At 41.0% G+C, this 25,351-nt stretch overlaps 1 protein-coding gene across 1 annotated transcript in view; it reads right to left on the reverse strand.

Moving 5' to 3' along the window:
• Positions 1-10,303: 10,303 nt before the first annotated feature.
• Znf277 (zinc finger protein 277) overlaps positions 10,304-25,351 on the reverse strand; it is a 126,074-nt gene continuing 111,026 nt past the window's right edge. Inside the window, exons 6-12 of the mRNA XM_036206409.1 lie at positions 24,861-24,971; positions 24,023-24,155; positions 17,189-17,256; positions 15,147-15,243; positions 13,308-13,350; positions 11,854-12,028; positions 10,304-10,596 (exon numbers count right to left, since the gene is read on the reverse strand). Coding sequence (XP_036062302.1) covers positions 10,410-10,596; positions 11,854-12,028; positions 13,308-13,350; positions 15,147-15,243; positions 17,189-17,256; positions 24,023-24,155; positions 24,861-24,971 — 814 coding nt within the window. The 3' untranslated portion in view covers positions 10,304-10,409. The remainder of the gene's footprint in view (positions 10,597-11,853; positions 12,029-13,307; positions 13,351-15,146; positions 15,244-17,188; positions 17,257-24,022; positions 24,156-24,860; positions 24,972-25,351) is intronic.

A 25,351-nucleotide genomic window follows, 5' to 3' on the forward strand; every position in this document is an offset into this window, starting at 1 on the left:
TCAGAGAGTAATGAAAAGTCAGAAGATCTCACATAAAAATGCAGGTTTCTGTCTTCTCTTGAAACAAAATTGCCTAAAGCCTGAGTTTCTGGTATATTGGAAGGGACTGCTTTGGGGAAATGGATTAGAAGTGAGCAGTGAGTCCCTTGGGGAGGGGTATACAGGCTCCCAGCCTCAGCTACCTCTCTCTGATATTACCCAGCTGGTGTCATTTCAGGCCTTTATGTTGGATCCACTGCCTCAAGTTTAAGATTTCTAATTCTAAACTTGCATGAAGATCACCTTCATTATGGCTATTGTGTGCTACTACATAATTTTGTCTTTTAAAATTAATCATCTTAGTTTGACACATACAAATTTGCCATTTTTAAGGCTCCAAATTTTCCAAATAAAGGAATTTTACCGAAGTCATCTTTATTATAAACCATGAGTTTGCATCCATCAGCATGGCAGTTTATTTTAATAAGTTAACCCAAGTTATTTTAGTGCCTGGTGATAAAGATATACTTAGAAAAGGAAGGAATTTCACTGACCAAGGCCTTTTTCAACCATGACTGACGTTGCTAGTAGTTTCAAGGGAGATTTAAAATAAGTATGTTGTCACTTTATAAGGAAAAGAAGTGTGTGAGAACATGAAAGCTTTATAACAAATTAACAAGCTGGGTTGTCAGAGCATTCTTTGCCTGTAGGGTAGTAATGTGGAGAGACAAAATGCAATTTCATCAGTGCCTCTGAACTTCACAAGTAAGAGGAACCCTAGGACTCACCTTGAGTGTGTGTTTACCTCTCAGAAGAGAGAGTGGGAAAGGGCCATAGGCAACATTTACTTGTGGCATCTAAGAATATTTCCAGCAGATATCCTGACCTTCCTCTTTTTGTTTTTCACTGAGCTGTGAATTTGAAACTGCCCTGGCTGGAAACAAATTCACATAGTGATACACAGTGGACTGGGCCAGTTGATGCATGGGAGACAAGCTGATGTTAATGTATACATGTGAAAACATTAAAGTAGGGGAAGTGAGGTTACATCTCTTAAACAGAAATATTGGTTGCTTGGTAAGTGTGGGCACTCAGATAAATAGGACAAGATAGACATTGTGGTGCCTCAGAGGCTTGTGAATCTTTCCATGTTCACTGGGAGACTTTTACATTAGCCTTGAAGTATCTACTTCATGGTCTAGAGATCCTATTTAAAGGCACTAAGCAATAAAGGGGCTTTATTGTCCTGAGCAACCAAAAGTCCATAGTAGGTCTGTCTTTAGATGATTCATTCATACTTCTGCATCAGAAATCCTCTCTGGGAGTCCTTTGGGACAGTTTTTCTCTATGTTGGAAGATGGTCAACCAGGTCCAAAAACACCTAATGGAGCCTTGCACCTAGTCCAGGACCTTTGATCCATTAACTACTGTCCCTTTACACCCTTAAGTCTCTAACCCTTAGGCTAACCTCTTTCCATTATCCCTGACAACACCACTCACTTTTCAGTCTTAAATCTTAAAAGATGCTTTCTTCTCAATACTCCTGGATGTCCACTCCCAAAACCTTTTTGCATTCACATAGAAGGATCTTGATACTCAACTATTCCAGCAACTGAGCTGGACTGTCCTTCCCCAGGGATTTAGAGACCATCCTCACCATTTTGGCCAGACATTCACTATAGACTTGGCCTGTTTCTCCCTTTTCTTTTCCACCTGCTTCAGTATGTAGACAACCTCCCCCTTTGCAGTTCTTCCCTCTCTGATAGTTAATCCAAGATCACTTCACTTCTCAATTTTCTCAGCTCCAGAAGTGACCTGCTCTCACCTTCCATAGCTCAACTGTCTTCTAAGTCACCTATCTTAAATTCTTTCTCATGCCAACCCATAGACACCTCATTTTAAATCATCTTGCCCATCTCTCTGCTGCTTATCTCTGCCTTCATGGTCAATTTCCTCCACTCATGGCTTCCTGATACATTTCCTATACCGAGCTGCTTCTGGACCTCCTGCTTCCTCCCATTAACAAACAATTCCTTAGGCTTAACATAGTCTCCTTTCTGCTCCAGCCCTCTGCCTCCCATATCTGTACAAAGTCCTTTCTATCCTTTTACTTCCAAAACACATAAACACTTCCTAAGACTGACCTTTGCCCCCATTGCCTACCTCTCTAAAATTCTATGCAACACCATTCCCAGCTGACCTCCCTGTCTATTAGCTCTAGCTGTAACCTCTCTGATCACCTCTAAATCCAGCAAACCTTGGGATCTCCTCTCACAATCTATTTCCACCAATATCTCCTTCAACTCCTGAATCTCTTCCACTGTCTTGTAATCTGTCCCTCCAAACTTCTCTTATCAAAAATTCATCACACACAATTCTTATCTGTCCTCCCTTCAAGCCATCCATACTTATCCCTTTGTCTCAACATCCTCTTCATTCCTGTCCAGAAAATTCTCAAACCTCTTCCTCCATCCCTCTCATACACAAGAGGGTCCTATACTTTTGCCTATACTTTTTATATGGATGGTAGCTCCTTCCTGATGGCCACATCAGACTGATCCCTACATTATCAACATTTATCCACATCCTCCAGTTCCAGTTCCCTCATGATCACCTATTCCCTACAAATACCATCTGTCTTCTCATACTCCTACTTTTCTTCTGCCCAAATTATTGCCAAACATCCATGCTAATTAACTCCCCTAAATCCATTAGCTGTCCAGATGTCCTCAGACATCAAACACTGTATGGATGCCTATGATTTTTAGTGAAGAAGCCAGAATCATACAATGGGAAAAAATAAAGCATCATCAACAAATTTGCTTATTTAACTAGATTGTCATGCAAAAGAATGCAAATAGATCCATATTTATCACCATGTACAAAACACAAGTCCAAGTGGACCAAAGACCTCAACATAAGCCAGATATACTGAACCTGATAGAAGAGAAAGTGGAAATAACTTTGAAGGCATTGGCACAAAAGACAACTTCCTGAACAGAACACCAATATCACAGTCACTCAGACTAACAATTAATAAATGGAACCTCATGTAAGGCAAAGGACACCATCAATAGGACAAAATGACAGCTTACAGAATGGGAAAAGATCTTCACCAACCCCACATCCTACAGAGGGCTGATTTCTGAAATATATAAAAAACTCAAGAAACTAAACATCAAAAACCTAAGTAATTCAATTAAAAAATGGGGTACAGATCTAAACAGAATTTTCAACAGAAGAATTTCAAATGGCAGAGAAACACTTTAGAAGATTTTCAACATCCTCAGCTATTAGGAAAATGCAAATCAAAATGACTCTGAGATTCCATCTTACACCTGTCAGAATGGCTAAGATCAAAACCACTGATGATATCTCATGTTGGAGAGGATGTGGAGCAAGGGGAACTCTCCTCCATTGCTGGTGGGAATGCAAACTAGTACAGCCACTTTGGAAGTCAGTGTGGCAGTTTCTCAGAAAACAGGGATACTTTACCTTTCATGGAACACACAGCTGTCTGCTGTTTTAATTTTTTTCAAATGAAGACAATTTTATCTACTTTTCACTCTTCATCCAAATTAATTGAGACTATTTTCAAAATTCTCTTTGTACCATCTAATTCTAATTCCTCAAAGGACACAGTTTCACCTGAGTTTTAGACCATTCTGAAATTATAAATTTTATGAAATGTTTTTAGATTGAATTAATAGGCTTGCCATTCCATTCAATCTTGAAAATTTACCCAAATCAGGGACTGAACATTTAGTTTTAGTTTTTCAAAATATCAATTATGCATAAAAGTTCAATGGCAGCCCATGGTTAATTTTCTAGTTATCTATCATCTAAAGCTCATTGAAAGAGCTGAATTAAGCTCCTAGGATATTGGACACCTATTTTTGCAGTTTAAGCAACAATAGCTAAAATTTGATGCCTTTGATGAAAGTGGACTGGTTTATTACTTCTGTATAAAAATTCAGCAAAGCACTTACATTAAAAAGAATCTTGTTTTTGCTTTAAGTTACACATTCTCCTTAAAAAATAGGTTTCTCCCACTCATTTAAAATTCTCAGGTCTTAGTTTTTGTCTCATTCTAAATTCCCATGCATTACTTTTTTTAATTTTGTTTTTGTTTTTGTACTTTTTTCTTCTGAGCAAGTCTTCATTTATCTAATTCTATCATTGATGAGGTTAAGAATCCCTCCTTTCTGGAGGGTGGTGGTGCACGCCTTTTATCCCAGCACTTGGGAGGCAGAGCCAGGCGGATCTCTGTGAGTTCAAGGTCAGCCTGGGCTACCAAGTGAGTTCCAGGAAAAAGGCACAAAGCGAAGAAAGAATCCCTCCTTAGAGCCCTGGAGAGAGGGCTTAATGGGTAAGAGTGCTTGCCATGCAAGTATGATGACCTTAATTTGAATCACAACAACCATGTGAAAACCCTCCTGCACCTGTGATCCCAGCACTGTGTAGAAGGGGAAGCAATAGGGTCACTGGGTTTTTCTGGATGCCAGCTAGCTCTAGGTTCACTGAGAGACCCTGCCTCAAGGCAGCATGGTGGAGGGTGATAGAGAAAGATACTTGATGTTCTACTCTGGTTTCTGTAGGCACATCCACTCACATTTATGTGCACATGTACATGCACACATGGACAAGCACACACATATGTGTGTAGGTGAACATACAGAGTCTCTTCTTATATGTCTCACAATATTGTGTTTCAAGCTGACAAATGAGGTAACATGAAAATGATGGGAAGGCTTAGTCCTTCTTCATAGTAATGCAACATCCGTGGTTAGGTCTGGTTCTATCTACATCTTTTTTTTTCTTCATTATAGCTTTCTGTCTGTAAAGGGACTTCCTATAGTATCTACAAGGTATTAAACCATATGCAAGGCCCATTAGAGGTACTGGAGATGCAGTAATCCTAGACTGAAGATTAGTGAATTGGTGGTAGTACTTTTTGCTGTTTGGTGATGGCAGTGGGTGGTAGGGCAAATATAAACAGTAGTCATTCTCCCTCAGCTCCTCAAAAAGGAGGAACACCAGTTCCCACAGCAGTAATCTCTTTCATTTCCCAGTTCTTTACCTCCTAAATGGGCATTTCCTTTGGTTGTCTCTTATATAAAGAGCTGGTACATAGATTTTTATTTTAAGGTCAGCTTCTGATAAAATTAACCTAAGACCAGTGCTGTTATTCTTTCCAAGTATTTATGTTCATTTAGCTCACCAATGATGTCCCAGCCACCAATGATATGGCTTCATTGCCCAGCCTTAGTGTAGTGTGGAACTAAACTTATGATGCTTTAGACCGGCTGACTAGGTTTAATAGTAATTGTCCAAGAAGTGATTTCTTAATAATGCTGGCCATATCCATCATCCCATATAACCTGTGTTCCTTTTGGAAGGGTCTGCTGATATGGTCAAGAAGAGGGAGATGAAATACTACATTTATTGCAAATTAAGACAATACTGAAGAAAATGGCTTATAGCAAATGAAGTTCCTCATGTTGGACCTACCATTTTCTCTGATCTTGTACAAAATTACAATGTTAGGAAAAGCCTACACTCTATAATTTGCTGAATGCAGGTGCAGAATGGGGTGTGTTCTCTTTGTAGAAAGGCAGGCCACAGGAGTAGATGGAAAGGGGCTAAGGCACAGGTACCTGGTTTCTGGTCTCCAAGTTCACAGTTAGAAAATGCATCTGTCTCCCTTGTAGGAGTAAGAAAAGGGCAGATAAAGCAACCATGTTAAGTAATGGGGTTCTCTTTCTCATTCAAAGGAATTTCTAGCCTTCTTTACAACAATCTTCATCTTTGCTATCTGTGCATTAGGCTTAACCATTAATTTCAATGCTGCACGTGGGTGAGGCCATCTTTCCAAGCAAGAGGTCATTGTACCAGGACAGCACTGCTTTGCTAACAGTTCACCCTTCCCATACTCCGACACGAATTGGGTCTCCTCTCTGTGTGTTCCAGTCTAGGATCAGCTTTCACCACTGTCCTGCCTGGCTTCTTTTTGTTATTTATTTCCTTTCTTGTTGTCTTCCTTTTGAGTCTTAGTTCCAGAACTTTCTCAGGTATGTTTCCAATGGGCACAGCAGCACCCATGTCTATTTTTAATTGGAGTGACACCTGCCAACTGTGCTGGGGACATAATTTGGGTCCTTCCCAAGAGCAGCAAGTGCTCTTAACTGCGGAACCATCTCTTCAGTGTCTTTGGCTTTTGAATTTTACTTACCTCTCTTCTCCAGGCTCTCCTTGAATTTGTGATCCTCCTACCTCAGCCTCCCAAGTGTTGGGATTGTAGGTGTGCCTCCACACCCAGCCATCTGTCCTTTTCTACAAAGTTCTCCAATGGTACTTGGCAAGGCGTCTTTGCATCTCTGGGAGGCCTTGGCCAGTATTCACCTGCATTCTTGGTCCCTCAGAGTCACTGTGATTTTCTGGGACTTTGTTTCTATGATTAGATTTGATTGGGTCTAAATTACTCCTTTGATCCTTAAATAGACCCATTTACCCCCAAGTAATGTCTCTTAGTTCAACCCCAAGCACCTCTTCCCCATTTAGCTGCCGCCTTTCCTGAAGTTTCCCTTTCCCTCTCACACCTGATTGGATTTCCAAGGCATCATTTTCTTTCCTCCCAAAGCTTTCTCCTTCTTAAGCTTGCTATTCTTGGTTCAGTTTTTTAACTTACATCCACTTGCTTCTGTTCTAAGCCAAAGAACAGTCTAGAGAACACTCCAGGCACTTAGATTTCCCCAACAAATCTGTTTGCTGGAGACAGTGTTCTAGGATCAGGAGAACACTTGTCTTTTTAACCTTTGTTTTAGAACAGTTTAACTTGTCTTTTGTTTTTTTTTCTCTCGAGACAGGGTTTCTTTGTGCCTTTCCTGGAACTCACTTGGTAGCCCAGGCTGGCCTTGAACTTGTGGAGATCGACCTGGCTCTGCCTCCCAGTGCTGGGATTAAAGGCGTGCACCACCACACCCAGCTCTTAACTTGTCTTTTACTTAGGCATTTCATAGTAAGGGCACCCTTATTATGTACCTGCTATGTATGTGTAAGGATCTGAGTTTATCCCCACGATCCACACAGAGAGCCAGCCATGTTTGTAATCCCATCCATGAGGCGGTGGACACAGGAGGATCCCTGACGCTTGCTAGCCATCAGCTGAGAAGAACTGGTGAGTTCCTGGTCCCACTGAGGGATGATACCCTCAGGCTTTAGCTGTAGCCTACAAATTATTCTTTGTTTGCTCAGTTCTCAATGAAAGCCTACATGGGTATCTATCTGCAGAGCTTGATGTGTGGACATCTAAAGATATAGTCAGAGCAGATGTGATTACAAATCCAGACAACATATTACCACACAGGCTGGCATTAACCAGGGAAGCCTCGAACCTCAGAGCCCAGTGTTGTATAGCATACATGGTATGTATAGGTCTCAATAATAAAGAAAGAACAGAATTAGAAGACTTCTGCATTACCTTTAAAGAACATATTTAGCAAAAATTACTAAGGATACTACAAAGGATAGATGAAAATTAGAAGGGGAACTGTATGATGTATCAGATTTTTTTTTTCTTTTTGATGAGGGAGGAGTGGAATGTGGTTTCACTATGTGCCCAGGCTGGTCTCAGCCTCCTGAGTTGGTACATTCATCACATTATCACTGAACAACTTTGACTTCTCTACTAATGGCACACTGGACATTATGTGCCCGCTGTAAAACAGGAGGCACTCAAGACTTCCTATTAAGTAGTCTTGCAAAACCTTTTTGGATCCAGATTTAATGACAGATCTAACGACTAGTAGGACAAATAAGTGATAGAATATGTTAAATCCCACAGTTTAAAGTGACTCCATTCAGAAAATGAGGCAAAGGGTCCAGTTTAATAAACAGTGGCATTTAAACAGAGGCAATGTAGGGATAGGGAGATAGCTCGGTTGGTGACGTACTTGCTATGCATGTGTAAAGATCTGACTTTACCCTCATGATACACACAGCCAGTCAGGCATGGTGGCACATGTTTGTAATCCCATCCATGAGGAGGTGGACACAAGAGGACTCCTAAAGCTTGCTAGCCATCAGCTGAGAAGAACTGGTGAGCCCCAGGTCCCACTGGAGTTTGATACCCTCAGGCTTTAGCTGTAGACTACACATGTACTTCCACACATTCCCCTCCCCCTCCCCCGAGGAAATGTGAATTGCTGTGGAATATAAGGCCCTTAAGGGATCTGCGGAATCACAGCAAACAAATGCAATTTATTAGTTTCACCTGGGGCCTGATTAAGCAAACCTAATGTAAAATGCTATTTTAAAACCTTTTAATTTCAGACTTAGAGGAGTTGACACAGTACCAAGAATTTCCATAAATTCTTCACATTGTAATATCCTACACACATGTATTTTATCATTTTCTTTCTATACAAAAGTAAATTTTCTGAGCATAAGATGCAAACAAATTGCTTCTTCATCCTTAAATATTTTGGGAGGATCTCCTAATCAAAGATGACAGTACTATCATAAAATCTGTAAATTAATAGCAATGTTGTGATGGGTAATACTGTCAACTTGATAGATCTAGAGTCCTTAGGAGATAAACCTCTGTGCTGTGGATATCGATCTGTGTAAATAAAGTTCTGATTGGCCAGTGGCCAGGCAGGAAGTATAGGCGGGACAAGAGAGAAGAGGATTCTGGGAAGGAGAAGGCTGGAGAGACACCACCAGCCGCTGCCATGAGAAGCAACATGTAAAGACACTGGTAAGCCACAAGCCATGTGGCAAAGTATAGACTAACAGAAATGGGTTAATTTAAGAGAGAAAAAGTAGATAACAAGAAGCCTGCCACGGCCATACAGTTTGTAAATGTAAGTTTCTGTGTGTTTACTTGGTTGGTTCTGAGCGTCTATGGGCCTGGTGGGTGAGAGAGATTTGTCCTGACTCTGGGCCAGGTAGGAAAACTCTAACTACACCTCTGGGTACCTGTGAGGGAGTTTCTAGACTTGACTGAGGTAGGAGAACCCACTCTAAGTGGGTGTGTGACACCCTACATGGGCTGGAGTCCCGGATTAAAGAAAAAGGAGAAAGCATGCCTTGCCAGCTGCAACACAGCCAGTCACTTCCTACCTTTGCTGCCCTGCCTGCTATGCCTCCTGGGCTCAGACGGGGCACCCAAATAAGTCTTCTTTTCCTTAGGTAGCTCCTTGTCAGGCTTTCCATCCCAGCAAGAAAAGTAACTAAAGCAAATACTGTACTGTTCGCAGCCTGTCAAGTATTTCCAATGGTTTCCTTTCATGGAAAGTCAGACACTTATTTTCTGTTCCTGCATCCAATCCATCCATCACTCTATCTTTAACCCTCCTTAATGTGGAATAGTATTTTAGTTTTTGTTCTTTATGATCTTGGCATTTTTTTTTAAAGATTTATTTATTTATTGTGTATATAGTATTCTGTCTGCACGTATCCCTGCAGGCCAGAAGAGGGAGCCAGATCTTATTACAGATGGTTGTGAGCCACCACATGGGTGCTAGGAATTGAACTCAGGACCTCTGGAAGAACAGCCTGTGTTCTTATCCTCTGAGCCATCTCTCCAGCCTGACCTTGGCATTTTTGTAAGAGCAAAGACCAATTATTTTGCAGACTATCACTTAACTTAGGTTTGACTGGTGTTTCTTTATTTTATCTAGGTTATCTGGGCTATTCGTTTCTGGTAGAAATCTACAAAAGTGATTTTTGTTTTCTTGAGTGCATCTTAGTAGAGGTCATATTACTTGCCTCACAGCTGGTTGGTACTATTTTGAGGAGACATTTTTGAAACCACTTGGGAAAATTAAAAATGAAAAGTTCCTTTTAACTTTACTAAGTGCTGTAATGCTACTGCAATTACATTCTTAGACAATGGAATTATCTTTGTTCCTATTGCTATCATAATATATAGTAGGGATATACATACTTAAGTACATATATATTTTGGGGAAAGAGTGAGCTTAATTACACTGTGTCCATTTCTATGGGGTTGTAACCCAGGAAAACAGTAACACTGTAATACCATCAGTTTGGATTATTTCTTAAATAGTCAAATTTGTGCATTATCTAGATCTTTGATCATCTTTCTTTGCTTCTTTGGGACTTCTTTGAATCATTATATCCATAGGTTACCAATTTACTACAGAAATCACACTGAAATGTGTGACTTGTTAGGCCTGTGGTTCAAATCAGGTTTATACATTTGAAGGTTTATTTGTGAGTTCCATGTTTTCCTTACTGTAGATAACCATGAGTTTATGAAATAAAATCATTTAAGATAACATAATAAAATTTCCCAGTCTAAATATAAAAATGCCACATTTTATTTTCCTTCATTTCTTGAAAAAGGCTTCCTTAAGAGCAAGCACGATTTCATCAATGAAAAGCCAGATCTGAGCTCTTCTTTCCTAGTTTTCTAGGCATTCCTGGAGCAGCAACTGGTTCAAAACACTGCTTTGTTTCAAAGCACACAGTCTGGATGTGTCTTCACTGATGACAGGGACATTTTCATGGTGCTCTTGAGCTGTTAGGTCACTTTCACTGTCAGACAGTGTGCACAGGAGGGTGTCATTCTCATAGGTCGGAAAGTAATACCTGAAAGCAACCACAGAGACAACGAATAACAAATGAGTAAAGTTCCCAGGAAGAGTGCATGCAGCTGAGCACGCGCGCGCGCGCGCACACACACACACACACACACACACACACACACACACACACACACAGCCAGCTTAGCCACGCCCCCTTACTGACACTTTCACAGCTGCAAAGGCTGCGCTGGGAGACAGCCCTGATGCTCTCCCCCAACCCTTCCTGTCTGACACGAGCCAGCTACGGACCTCTCAGCTCAGAATCTCTGATGATAAGAAACACCATCAGGACAGGCAACCTGCTCCAGTACTGGGCAGCTCTGTGACAGCTAAAAACAGCATTCATTTACTCAAAGTCCTGGCCCTTCCCAAACACTAACCAAGCTAAAAATGGCTATTTTTTTTTCAAAAGTAAAATTTTCAAATACCCAACAAGGGCATAATGATTACTAGCTCCTTCACCTCTAATCTGTATAAGAACCAAGGACAGTGCACCAGTTCAATAGACGGCTCACTTTGGCCCTCATAAATTGGAGGTTTTCCAAACAAACAAAGCTGGAGTGATTTGGTTAGAGTTCTGTGGAGGCCTAGTTTAATATTCTCTGAGGATAGTGAACTGTTTAGGTAGCTAGTATCCCACTCCCTCCATTGACATTAACAAGAATGTGAGAACCATCACAGGAGGATTAGACTGGCAAATGATCCTTGGGAAATTTGACAGCACTCATTTCAATAGGTTCATATCAGAAAACAAGGGCTTAATGTTTTTACAGTGCCAATATGGAAAATGTACACCAAGAGTTCCATGATGGGCATGTCATTGACATGGTAATCTTTATCGAAGTGATATAATTAGATAAGTATACAAATACAGGCATACAGCTATTTATTTTATCACTACTTATAATAGCAAAAGGTAAGAAATAACCTAACAAGTTAGGGCATACTATTCAAAGGAACATCTGGCAGCCATTAAAAAGATGGACAGATGGGCATCAGATAGAGAAGGATGCTTGGAATATTTTGTTAATAAAATATAATTAAAAAGTCTGTATCTACTTTTATATTGAACTATAGTTATACATGACTACCCAACTCAGATTTCAAAATATTGGTTTCATGTGTTCATAAGTTACATAAACTTTATAAACTCCTAACTTCCAGTTGGCTTCAGATGTGTTTCTAAGTTTAAAGAAGTTGAATAAAGGGACACAGTAAGGAGGATGGGGCACAGAGGTCCACGTCCACTTCAGCAACTTACTCCAGTTGATCCCACGTCTTTCTGTCAGGAAGTAGTGAGGTGTGCTTAGCTTCTTCCATGTGAGTCCTTAAATCTGTTTTGGATTTGAACTTCATGTGGCAACCATAGCATCTGCCCTGGTGAACTTGCCTTCGAATGAAATTGACCAGCTTCACTTGTTGATAGAAGTTTAATCCTGAAAATCATTAGACAACCGTCAGCATTATTTCCTCATTGTCATCAATTCAGTTCCTCTAAAAAAAACTAAATTTATTTTAAACAGATACATAAAGCTTAAATATTCATGGGATATCATGTGATGCCTTAAGTTCTACTACACATTCGACAATATTTACCATTTTTATGTAGAAAACATTAAAACTTTTTGTCATAATTTCTTACAGGAGACACTTATCCTCATTACCTAGCCTGAAAAGATGGAGCAATTATAATACAATAATGGATCCCAATATAGGGCTTATATGCTGTGCTCTAAGCTAACCACTATCCATACATTCAAACATCCAAGCTATCATCACATGGTGCACTCATTACATCAACGTTACTCATTAGGAAGCTGTTCAGATTTTGCAGCTGGGACATGGTGGAGCCACAGTCAGACACCAGCTGGGTGGTTGTCTTGACTAATGGTGTGTGTAACATATATGTTACACATATGTCTACAATAGCAACAAAGCAAAGGCACATGCCCAGGAGCTCAGCAAAGTAGCCAGTGTGCTGGAAGGGATGTGAGCTTTTCAATATATTAGACCCAACAGGAAACCAGTAATTCATGTCTCACCATCTAATCCTTCCATGGCAGTCACCCTGAGAGCAATATAATCGTTCACATCTGTAATGACTAAGAGTAGCTATTCTGACAAGCACTGCTGTGTGGATTTTGTACATACAGTTCACTATTTTCTGCCCTAGGGTTATATACACTGTAAGTGCAGGAGTCAGAACACTACTGTAGTCTGACTTTAAGAATCTGAGCTCGTGGGGTAGTGGTGGCCTTTAACCCCAGCACTCGGGAGGCAGAGCCAGGCAGATCTCTGTGAGTTCGAGGCCAGCCTGGGCTACCAAGTGAGTTCCAGGGAAAAGGCACAAAGCTACACAGAGAAACCCTCTCTTGAAAAACAAAACAAAACAAAAAAATTAAAACAACAACAACAAAAAGAAACCAAGCCCCTATAAACTTGTGCTCTTTCTGCTAGCTTCTTCTTGCATTTCATTAAAGCACTCATATATGTAAGAGAGCGGAAGAAAGGACGTGAAATTAAAAATAAATCTCTGAAGATAAGACTTTGAGATGGCTGAGAATCACTGCTTCAGTGAGTTCTTGTGAGAGTGTCTGCACAGAGACAGATGTTGTGACTGTAGCTCCCCAGTCACTGCAACAGACACGGGTGTCATTTATAGGACAGTTCGTAAAGGTGCAGTGTCACAGAAAACAACTTCCCAACCAAACTTACCCAGCTCTGACTTTATTCTGAGGAGATCAAACTCATGTGTGTCCTAAAAAAGGGATGGGAGATATTTGTAAGCATATGAATTATTTAATCTTTCAGGCTGAAGTTATAAACAGACAGCTGATTCACAGGGCCTTGAGTATGTTAGAAGCAGTCTGAGTTCATCGTCTTCTGCTTTTGAAATCTAATTCTATCTACTTCCCCCATAGTCCGCAGTTCTTTAAAGCGTGATCCAAAGAAGGCACATCAATCAGTTAAAATATTTTTAATTAGTCACAGCTTGTTGGTGCAGTTTTTAGTTTACCATGTCTGAAATGTCTAGTCTGATAAATGTGTGTGGTAAGTTGTGCTTGTAGTACGCAGGGCATCTGAACCATAATTCTAGAACCAGGTATTAAAGAACCACGGGCAAGTGAGGTTTCATGCTTTATTTTTTTTGTGTCAAGGTTTCTCTTCACGCCCATCTTCTTACCAAACATGCTTTCGTAGGGCTGCTGCGGCACAGAGACTCACTGTATTATGCCTGTCCCCTCTCTCCAGCTATCTGTGTCAATGTTAAAACTTACAAGCTCATAGAAAAAAAAAATCGAGCTCACTGTGGCAGCACTTTGTACAGTACCACTGGATGCAGAATGCTCAGGAATTCATGACATGCTACCACCAAGAGTGACTGAATAGGATCAATGACGCCTGTGGGGATACCAAAAAGGTCACTCCCACACAGTAATATATCTTTAGATCTACATATCTCCACCCTAGTGGTATTATAACTATTATAACTCATAACCTATTACAGACACATAGATTCGTAAGGATATATGCCCATAATCTTTCTAGTTTTGTCCAGGTCCTTATTTTGCTCAACTAAGAACAGTATTTCTGAATGAGGAGGAGGAGCCAAGGTGAGTGAAAAAGAGGCATCAACCACAGACAGACGCAGCTGAGAAGACAGGGAGAGAATGTCAGAACTCTTCAGACATATCCTATTGTTATTATTCCCAAGTTGTTGTGATTCTGCCATACACCATGATATACTCTCTTCGTTACTCCAGCATTCAGCCAAGGGTCACAGTAACAAACTTTACTTTTGGGTATACTGAGGTAACAGAGGTTCAGAATTACTAGTGTCAAGCTTCACCTTAATATAAACATGATACCCAGAGGGGAAGCAGACCAGAAATGCACCTAGATTCCTTCTTTCTAATTCCCGGTCCCTGATGTGGCTTTACACCCAAATTATGTCCATTTCCACCTTGTTTTTTGTGAGTAGCAAGTCCTCTGTTCTTTCTATCCTACTCAACAGGACATAAAGCCAGAAAAAAGACCCCAGAAGCCACTATATTTGGGTATTGCAATTGTGGCTGCAGATCTCAACTTCTGAGCTAGAAGGTGAGCACTCGAAGGTGGCAGCCTATACTCATGGCCACCCAGATCCCACTGCTCATCCTATATACTGCCCCATGCTTGTCCTGGACGGACCTGGCCTGTCTCTTCCGTTGTCCAGTGCACTTCAGGAATGGAATAATGATTGGAGGATGTGTGCTGAGACTGACATCCCTTGACAAAAACAAAACCACAAACACCTTCCTGGAGGAAGGACAAAGCAGAGAGGATGAGTACTGCAGCTCAGGTGTCTTCCTCCTGAGGCTGAGCCCCAGTCCCAGGAGATGAACCTGATCAAGGAAAGTCCTCAAACATGGCCAAAGGCTCCTTCTAGGAGATTCTAGGTCCAGTCAACTTGACAATCAATATAAACCACCACACTGAGTAAATAAAGGTCCAATGATCATCACCTTCACCCTGTCCGAATGAAACAAGATCAAGGAGACAAAAGCATCTCACCTTCATGTGCACATACAATTCATCTATTGTTTCTTCTTGTTTTTCACAAAATAGACAGACAGCACACACAGGGTATTCTTGCCAATCAGACCAGTCACTGGGTTAAAAACAGAAGACAGAAAACATGGTGATTTGTTCACTGGAGGTGCTCCACACAATGAATTGTATTAGTGTGTCTTGTTCCTAGCATATGCCACCAGTCTTGAGTCTGACATTTTGGTAATGACTGTCACATACCTTCCTCACTCTCAGATATAGCATCTGACACTCTACACAGGATCATGAGCTGGCTAGGAAGAGCCAGCAGGTGCTGCCCGTTTTCTCCATTTACCACTCTTCTGAGCAGTGATTTGAGAATGGAAGAGTGTGGTATTTTCCAGAGTCAACACACTTTAATTAAAAAGGACACCTATCTAGAGATGGGATGCTCTCTCATTAGCCAAAAGTGCTAAATGCACAAGATGTTAGCCGAGATGCTGGTGTTGGGCTTCAATATGATGGATGGTGTATTCTCACAGAGGCTACACGTGTCTCAGAAGGGAATCACTGACTATTTTAAATGGGCCAATGTTCCACATCATAGTAGAATGGTGACTTAAAGGGTACATGGGGATGGAGAGGTGGCTCAGAGGTTGAATGCTTGATTCACAATCATGTGGACTAGAGTTGAGATCCCAGGACCCATGTAACAAACGGATCTCACATACACCCAGAACTCCACCTTTGAGGGAGGGATCGATAGGAGGATCACTTGAGCTTGCTGGCTTTCAGTCTAGCCTAGAAAACATGAGCCCCAGTTCAGGGAGAGATCTCCATGAGTAATAGACCCAGTGCCCTATTCTGGCCTCTGAGCACATGCGTAGGTGCACATACCCACAAACACAAGTGCATGCACACACATAAATAAGTCAACCTCTAAAAACACTGACAGGGTCCTTTTACTATTTTCTCTAATCCTATGCATTTATTTCTTGAAACATTCCCAACTTCTTGTCGTTCTCCAACCAGAAAAACGGCCAGCAGGGAAGAATTGTGACGATCAGGATACACATTTAAATTGGAATAAGGGGGACTTTTATGGAACATTAAGAATCTAGCACGGCTATAACTTAGAAGATCAACTCAATTTTTGACTGAAAACTAGTAAATATTGTGCCGAGATGGCTCTGTGGTTAGAGCAAGCACTATCTTTACAGAGACTTGAGACCGGTCCCCAGCACCCACGGTGGGCAGCTCATAACCTCAGTGGTGGGGCTGTTTTGGGAGTTGTAGGACCATTTAGACATGGGGCCTAGCTGGCCGATTTAGGGCCATAGAAGCAGGGAGTGGAGGCAGGTTCTGGCCCCAGGTCTCTGTGTGCTCATCTGAAGATGTTGTAAGCCCCCATCAGCAGTGATGGAGCCCCAGCTTCCACGACTGCCCTGCCACGAAACCAACCCTTCTCTTCCTGCCTCCTGTCAGGTACTCACGGTTGTAATGACGAGGCAAGTGACTTAAGGAGGAGGCTATGCATATTACAGCGCTGCAACATTGTTCCGGCCCGTGCAATGTACTTTCACATACTCATGTCTGCAGTCAAAGTGCATTTATGTGGCCACATCTAGCTGCAGTAAGGGCTGTGGAAGCCATTACTTCCATGACTACAGCATTCCCTTTGATGATATTTTAATGCACAGTAGAAAAGAATATGAAGAAATCAGAAGGCCTTAATCAGATTTCTGGCTTCACTGTTATCATGTCTTCAGCAGGTTTCTGTCTAAGATGCTGACAATATATATCTGTGTTCCTAACATAATCACTGTGTTTATATGTTCTGCTCTCTGTATAAAAAAGTAGAAAGTAAAAAACAAACCCAAACCCAAACCAAACTCTCTCAAAAGTATTTTTAGTGATTTTTATGTGAAAATTATTTTAATTTAAAAATCTTGCTATTTCATGAAAGGATGCATGGCTCTCTCTTTAGAATGGCAATTATCGATCAAATTAAAGAACTGTCTTCCAATTCTTCAACACTGTGATTAAGCAGCAGGGACAGGCCTTACTCTTCCGGAAGGTCCAGCAACTCTCGGTCATCTTCCAACTGCACCTCTTCCCATGACTTCCCGAGTTCCTTTGCAGGAGCAGCAGAGTTGAGAGAGAGTGAGGAGAAGAGGTGGAAACCATGAGAAACGAGGCATGGAACTTAAGCACCAGCACCATGAGAGCAAACTCACTCCAACGGTTTTGAAGTAGCACAAGTATAGTTAAAAGTTCACTGCCGGGATGGAGATGGGTAAATCCTAAAACACTAAAAACTTAAACAGCAAAAATATTTCTTTGTTTTTGGAGGAAAAGCAATAGCCTTTTAATCATGCCCCCCCCACCCACTTCATTTTAAATCACGAGTTTTCAAGCCTGGATATATATATTAGAATCACTTTATTTTATTTTATTTTTTAAAGAAAACCACCAAGTACACTGAAATGCCTCCTAGTTGTGTGTCCAAGCCTCTGACACTGCAAAATGATGTTATCTACTGAGCTCACTCCTGAGAACTACACAATCAAGGTGCAATCCCCACAAAGACATTAACCCCGCTTGGTTGGTCAGCACTTGACTGATGCTGAGGAAATGGCTCAGTGGACAACGTGCTTGCTGCACAAGAGTGACCCCAGAACCCACATCACGCCGGTACGGTATTATGGTCACCTGTAATCCCCATGCTTAGGAAGCCCAGACAGGGGATCCCTGGGGCCAGCTGACTAGCAAGACTAGCTGTAATTGGTGAATGCTGGGTTTAGGGAGAAAGAGTTTAAATAAAGTGGAGTGATAGAGGAAGATATTCAGCATCAAATTCAGGCCCCTGCATGTATGTGCACAAGAGCCCTCATGCACATTATACACATATAAAAAAATCCCCCAAATCAAACTGCCCCCTCCCTCCGCCCCCCCCCTCCCCCCAATCTCATGTTTTGTATAGGGCTGCTTTCATAGCTACCCTTGGCTAAGGCTTGATATGCTTGTATGGATGGCTTCTATTCTTGTTCTCTTGTAGTCTCGTCCTCAGACAGCAGCCACAGTGATCACCCTAAAGGACAGTTCTTTGTATATAGAAACCCTCTCCTGGCTCCCATCAGTTAGAACACAGTTCAGAGCTCCTACCATGGTCTGTGTACCCCATGGCCTCCCCTGGCTCCGTCTGAACTCTAACTTCCTGCTGCCCTGTTTCTTCCTTAGGATGGTCCAGCCAGGCTGGTATTCCTGCTGGACCTAACACAGCACACTTGCTTCTACCAGCTGCTTTCTCTCCTGAATGTTCTGCCTGAAATGCTGATCTTCTATATCTTAGCTTGAATATAACCACTCAAGTCTTCCTCTGACTTGTCTAAAATAAAACTCTTCCAATAAGAAAGATGTCTCTAGGCACGGCATGGCCATTGATTGCATCTGTGAACCCACTGTACCTGTGGTTATATGTACAAGACTTAGCATGCTACTGAGACCCTCAACATTTCATCATGGATGCTGGAGGGGCCCATTAGCCCCACCCCTACTTAGTGTCTACTGGCAATTAACTATTGTTGGAGGAAGCGCTGTGAATTTCTTTATTGGTGTAGCCACTGGTAAGTTGCCCTTGCTCCAGCAAATAACCTCCCACCCATGCTCAGGCAAGACACTCTAAACTCATTGGTCATGCAGAAAAAGAAGACATGAAAGTATGGGGTAGGGAGATTTGACAAGAAGGACAGGTACAGTGGGGAGAGAGCAGAGGTGAGAGAAGAATGGATTATGTGTGAAAATGACTGAAATTCATTATATAAATGTATGAAACTCAAACAATGAAAAGCAAAAAATAACAACACTCCCGTTCCAAGCTCCAAGCTCCTTTCTATTCCTCCATGTCTTGGAGGTATCCAAGCACTGTTGTATGTATAGGAGTGTCTTTTTATTTGCTATTCATTCCCTCCTTTGAATGTTTAAGGAGACATGACCTCTGTTCCTGGTTACATTTTGTGATTCTGTCCATAGGGGATACTACAATTTTTTTTATTGTAACTGAAAATAAATGACAATTTGAGGTCGTCAATTTAGATATTACTTTAAAAGGATTTTGTGAGGTAATTAAACAGTGTCTACAATGCACATGTGGGGTATGAATAGGTACTCAATATCTGTTAAATCCTTTTATTCTTTACAGTTAGTACATAAGTTCCACTTTCTGGGGCCTCTGTGTGGCAGTGTCAGCAAAACCCCACAGAAGGATGATTAGGATAGCCCACTCATTTCTATTTTCTCCTTTGAACTGTTCTTCCCTCTTTATGACCTGTCTTTCCTCAACCAAATCTGTATACGAAAGCTGATGAAGGCCTGTTACTAGACATCTTTTCCAGGGCTGACACAGATTTATTTGGTCAAGCCCAGCTGGGCAGCTCTGAGCACAGACACCCTTCTCATTCAATGGCTTTCTTTTGGAATCCTGTACCCAGGATTTTCTCAGTTGTGGACATGCTTTCCCCCTAAAATAAAGGTATTCATTTAGCTAAAACAAAGAACTATGTGCACCATTATACTTTAGAGGGAGCAAGAAAATCTATCATTCACCAACTTAATGAGAGGCTTTGAAGCTGTCATTATTTATCAGCCAAACGATGCATAAACTCAGACATGCTGAGATCTACCATACCATCATTAGAGACAGAGTTAATTTGAACGCTATAATATATTTTGTAGAGTCATCATAAACTGTTAGAACCTCATTATAGGGCATCAAGAATGGTTTCAACACTGTTAACAGGATCTCTGCAAGAATTTTTGGTAATACATTAACATTTTCATGCTGTACTTGGTCTCTCTGGACTAGGATTTATGGTCATAATTTTATTGCTACAAGGCATTCAAGGAGAGGCCATCTGTGATGTTACCAAGTGAAATGAGGAAATGATGCTTATCAAGGAATGTTTTGAGTCAAAGGAAAAACCAATTTTTTTTCCCATTGTCAGACTTGGTAACTCAGGCATAATTTTGAACTTTCTTAGTGTTTACTATAACCTGTAGCAATTTATCTTCATAATACAACTTTTAAAATTTACCAAACTTGAAAAAAGAGGAAAATCTATTTTTGTTAGTCTAGTGGGAAACAAGCAATTTGCACTTGACAGAGGTCTACCCTTCCTAAAGTACTCTGCTTAGGGACAGGAGCTAAAGGGGAAAACATGGAAAAAAACAAGGCACATGATTTTCCACTTAAGACACTGTGCTAACGAATCATGTCAGGAAAGCTAAGAACACAAGAAAAACAAAGTTTGGAAGGCATGTCTGGAAAGATGTTCAAAACACCCCCTCAAACCTCTGCATCAGATGGCCTGTGAGCAATGAGAGGGTGGAGGAAAAAGATCTCCTTCAAACAGGACCCCTCCATCTACTTTGATCCCCAATCTCTCTGTCCCTCTTTGTCTTTGTCTCTTTCTCTCCCCTCCCCGACAGAGACAGAGGAAGAGACATATCTTTTAAATGTGAAGGATTTAGAATACTATAACAAAACTCTTCAGGCTAGGAACCTACATCTGTTTTAGGCAGCTTCATATACTTTAAGATTAAATAAAATAAAATAAAACAGTCTACATGATAAAACCACAACAGAAACAGTTTCCTTTAGAAAACTCTGGGCTTGATGCCTGAGTGCCGCAGGAACGTGAGGCTGGAGCCCACTGATGTCAAGCGGCTTGTTGTCCAAGCTGGAGTATCTGACTTGTGAAGCTAAGGGAGGTCTTGTCTCTTAACAATTACTACTATTCATTAAACTCTATTTGATGAAGAAGCAAAGCACGATTTGAGGTAAATGATCCAGACCATGCAAAGGAGAGTCAATGTGTTTGCAAGTCTGTTACATTAAAAAACTAATGTAAATGACCTCACCCAAGAAGAAACACACTTGTCAAATTTGCTCAGTTCAGAGGGGGCAGAGAACAGCTTCTTTGTCCTTGTTCCTCTACCTTGAGGGTACTGGGGAGCATCTTGCCAGATATCTGGGATGTTCTGGAGATGCTAAAAGTGTTTGAAACGAATAAGTAGCTCCATGGTCAATGGTCAGATTACTACTCATACACCCCACAGAAGAGGTCAAATGCTGACTTCGGACAAGATGCCCATTGGATGTGCTCACACCAGCCTCCGATTCCAGCCTCTGAACTCTGAGAGTGGCGATCTAATCAGCCGCCCTGCCTACAAAATGCTTCCTTCTGTCCCAGTCTGGTGTTTGGAAGCACTTGAAAGTCCACGAGTGTATGAAATGGACAGAAGGGACACACTGCAGACTACAAATACAGCTGTCATTTGCCCATGTCCCCTGTGGAACATGCCATGAAAGTCTCTCATTATTCTGCTTTATTTTTTTAAAAATAAGGTTTTATCATTACTCATCACTTAGGCAAAATTTTAGAGAATTTATTCTTCATGCTAACAACTTGTTCTTCACATTAAATAGTGTTCATTAACATGTCTAAAATAAGACTATAATGATTCTGAGAAACTGCTGGCTCTAATTTTTCTCTAATGACATACTAATACTATTTAGAACATTCTCTTATATGCATATCCTAAATATTATTATGCTTTTTTACTTATAACAAGACTCTTTAAACATCCCTAGGATGTTGTTAAGGCTGAGGTTTCTGTGAGCACTCCTCTACTTCAGAGCAGTCACACATCTCAGGGACTTTATTGCTTTCTTTTGTCCTTTTCAAAGGTGTTTGTACCGTTTTTAAAATTCGAATGCAGCAGAATACATTTTAATTCTCCCTAATCATTTTCATATTTATTAACCATTTACTTCAATACTTGGGCTGAAACAGCTATGGTTGTAGGTGAGAATCACAAGGCAGAGGTTAAAGCCAGCTTTACTTTCCATGAGTTTGTTTCAAGAGAACAGGCAAGGGTGAACAAGCCATCACGATCACAACACTTCTGAAGAATACAATGAAGGTACCAACATTATCTCAACCACCAGAAGAAAGAAAACGGATGCAGCAGATAACTGCTTTACACTGGTGGTGTGAACCTGTGGAAATGACTGAGCCTCACTCTGCCCCAGTCTCCTTATCTAGAGGGTGGCCTTCATATAATGCCTGTGTCCTGGGGATGTGCTTAAATGACTAGTGTATAAACACCTGTGATAGTGTGTGGCCCACTGAAAGATCTCTGTCAGCTGCTGTTATTTTAAAAATGGGATTTATGTCAGTATCACCCTCAAGTTGTGATTTCATTTTCATTTCATACTTACTAAGACCATTGTATTCTCTTGAGCCATGAGTTGCTACAACAATTCTGTGGTTAGTACAATCCATCATGTTCCCCCAGGGACAGCTGGCACACTCATAAACAATTTCAGCTGGACAATCAGTCAGCCACACTACTTGATGCTCAGGGATTGAAGTATCATACTTTTCTAAAATGCCAACAGAATGTGAGTGTGGATCCTCTGAAGTCTCCCTCCAAGGTAAAGACTCCAGCTACACAGTGTCCTGCTAAATTGCAGTTCTTGCATCTTTGCTTCAAAGGGCCCCAGAGGGAAGAACTATTAAGTTGCTTTCTTGGCTTGCTGCAGTGGCCGCATACTCATGGCTGCATACTCCAGCAGTGCTGCATACTCACTCCAGCAGTGCTGCATACTCACTCCAGCAGTGCTGCAGCACACTCCCCACTGGAGTGGGCTGGGCCCCGAAGCAGCTTTGCTCTATGAAGTCATGACTGAATGCTTTTAAGAGAGGACTGAAGGACTCGGGGTGCCTTTGCCTTTGGCTGGTTGTAAAACATTTGGTAGTAAATCTTGGCAGGTTCCCAGAGTCAATCTTTAAGTACATGCTAAGCTCACTTCTTGAGGAGAATTTCAGTTGAACACCATCTGACTAAGTTAAAACACACAAAAAGTGCACATTAGAGCACAGATCTCAAACACAAATCCTGTATACCGCTTTCTATTCAACACATGGAGTGGCGGGTAATATTCAACCAGCCTTCCCAAATCAACAGGTTTGGTTTTTAGTGTACTTAACTAAGAAGGAAAACAGACAAACAACAACAACCCAAAATAACCCTGCTTCAGAAAATATCACCATCAAAACTCATCTTCCATCTTTCTGTAGAGTTACCTAATCCTTTCCTATGGGTAGTACACTTCATTACATACAATTAAAAAGATGGAGGATTGAGGGCAAGCCTGGTAGCATTCTCCAGTCATTATGTTAGTCCCAAATCTCCTCACAGAATTTTAAAACCCCAGTGACTTCGTCTCTAACTGAAGATCTCTTCTTGTCCAAAGAACTAATCTACAGTGGGCAGCACACAGGATGGAGACTTGGGATTTTAAGGCATTTAACACCCTTGGCATGGGCCACCAAACAAATAAAAACATTGTTTGCATAGTAAAATGGAACAGTTTTCCTGGGACTTCCCTTAAAAGAAGCTGACACAGACAATGATACAGACACACATTTTATTTTGAGGATGAGTGGAGAGCTGGGAGAACAGTAAAGAAACTGCTTTTAAAGAATTGTCTTGTGCAGCACCCTGCACATCAAATACTCAATAAATGCTTTTAAAAACAGAATACACAAATCTCTGGCCGCAAGCTACCAGCTAGTACAAATGGGAAATGGTTCTAGCTGCTATCACACTGCATTCGAGAGAGAAGTCATCTCTGCTGTAGACCCATCTGTCAAACCAAAGTCAAGCCACCAAATTTGCTTTGTAAACCACTGCTAATGCCTTCTTGATAATGCCTCTCATTACCTTTTGACCTCTGTATTGATTCATTCATTATTCACACATTAGTTGGCCTGTAGGTAGATTTTGTTTACAATACTGTAACCAAATTTTAAACTATAAAAAGCATGACTTACCAAGTAATTGATGACATAAAATCGGTCGTAGTCTCTGTTCTTCGGGTTGATCCTACGATGTTGTTTCTTCCTCATGTGATCTTTAAGTGTGCTTTTGTCTCTGAAGGTCTTCTCACAGTACAAACACTGTAAACTAAAAGAAACACACAGGCATTGCTAAACACATCTCAGACAGTTGCTGCAAGAACCCTCTTTTTAATTTAACATTTATTGGTTTGAGTTCCACAAAACAAACGAGGATAATATGGTCCTTCCATGCATCCCTCTCTCCCTCCCTCCTTCCCTCCCTCCCTCCCTCCTTCCTTCCCTCCATCCCTCCATCCATCCAGTTGACTTTGTAGAATGCATGGTATGATTTCCTTTGTAGTAGTCTAAACTTGGCAGTTGGGTTGTGACTGTGGCAGGGATTGTTCTGTTTCCAGACTGTGACCACTGCAAACGATGTGGCAGTGGCCTCCTGTCACTGGAGCCACACCTTCCCTGCCATGATGGCTGTCAACCCTGGGAACTACATGCCAAATCACTTGTGACTTACCAGGTATCTGGTCACAGCAATGAGAAAAGTAAGTAATATACTGGTGAGTATATTTTTCATGATATAACTCACATGGTGCTTGGCATAAATCATGTATTTTAATGCAAAAAGTTAAAAACTCATTAGAAGGCAATATAATCTAGACATAATACCCAAAAATGTAAATTTCCACAATGTAAGAAACAAGTAACTTTCATTTCTTTAATTCTAAATTAAATTAATTTATTAAAATAATTTTAAAAAAATTTAGAAATGTCTGAGATTAAGTTAGGTATAGGCTATATTTCTTGAAAGAGCACCTACTTATCCAGTTTCTTCTGTAGTGTGCATAGGAATTCAGTGCAGTTTACAATGTTGTCTGGCAAACCAATATTGAAAGCATGCTCTCTGGCCATGTGGTTCAACAGAACAGATCTGTGAAGGAATATGAACAATCTCTATTATTTATAAATAATGTCAGAGCAAATCAGGCTAGAAATAGCATTTGTATAATAACAATTGATCAAAGGATAAGCAAGTACTAAATATTGACATAAACACTAAGCCTTGTTAAAATGGGTATGCTACACAATATGTGAATGCACATGTCTGTTTTCCAACATTGCAAGGATTAGACTTGGTAGGAGAATCAGGTCCTATTATTTGATCTAGTAAATAAATGATGTTGCCTCTGCTTCTCCAACTCATTATGAGAATGATGGTCAATTTTAGACATTAACTTTACTGGGATAAGGAACACTAGAGAACCAGGAAAGCATTTGTGTGTGTGGTGGTGAGGGTGTTTTCACAGAAGA

Source organism: Onychomys torridus, chromosome 14, assembly GCF_903995425.1.
Source record: "Onychomys torridus chromosome 14, mOncTor1.1, whole genome shotgun sequence".
NCBI classification, from domain to species: domain Eukaryota; kingdom Metazoa; phylum Chordata; class Mammalia; order Rodentia; family Cricetidae; genus Onychomys; species Onychomys torridus.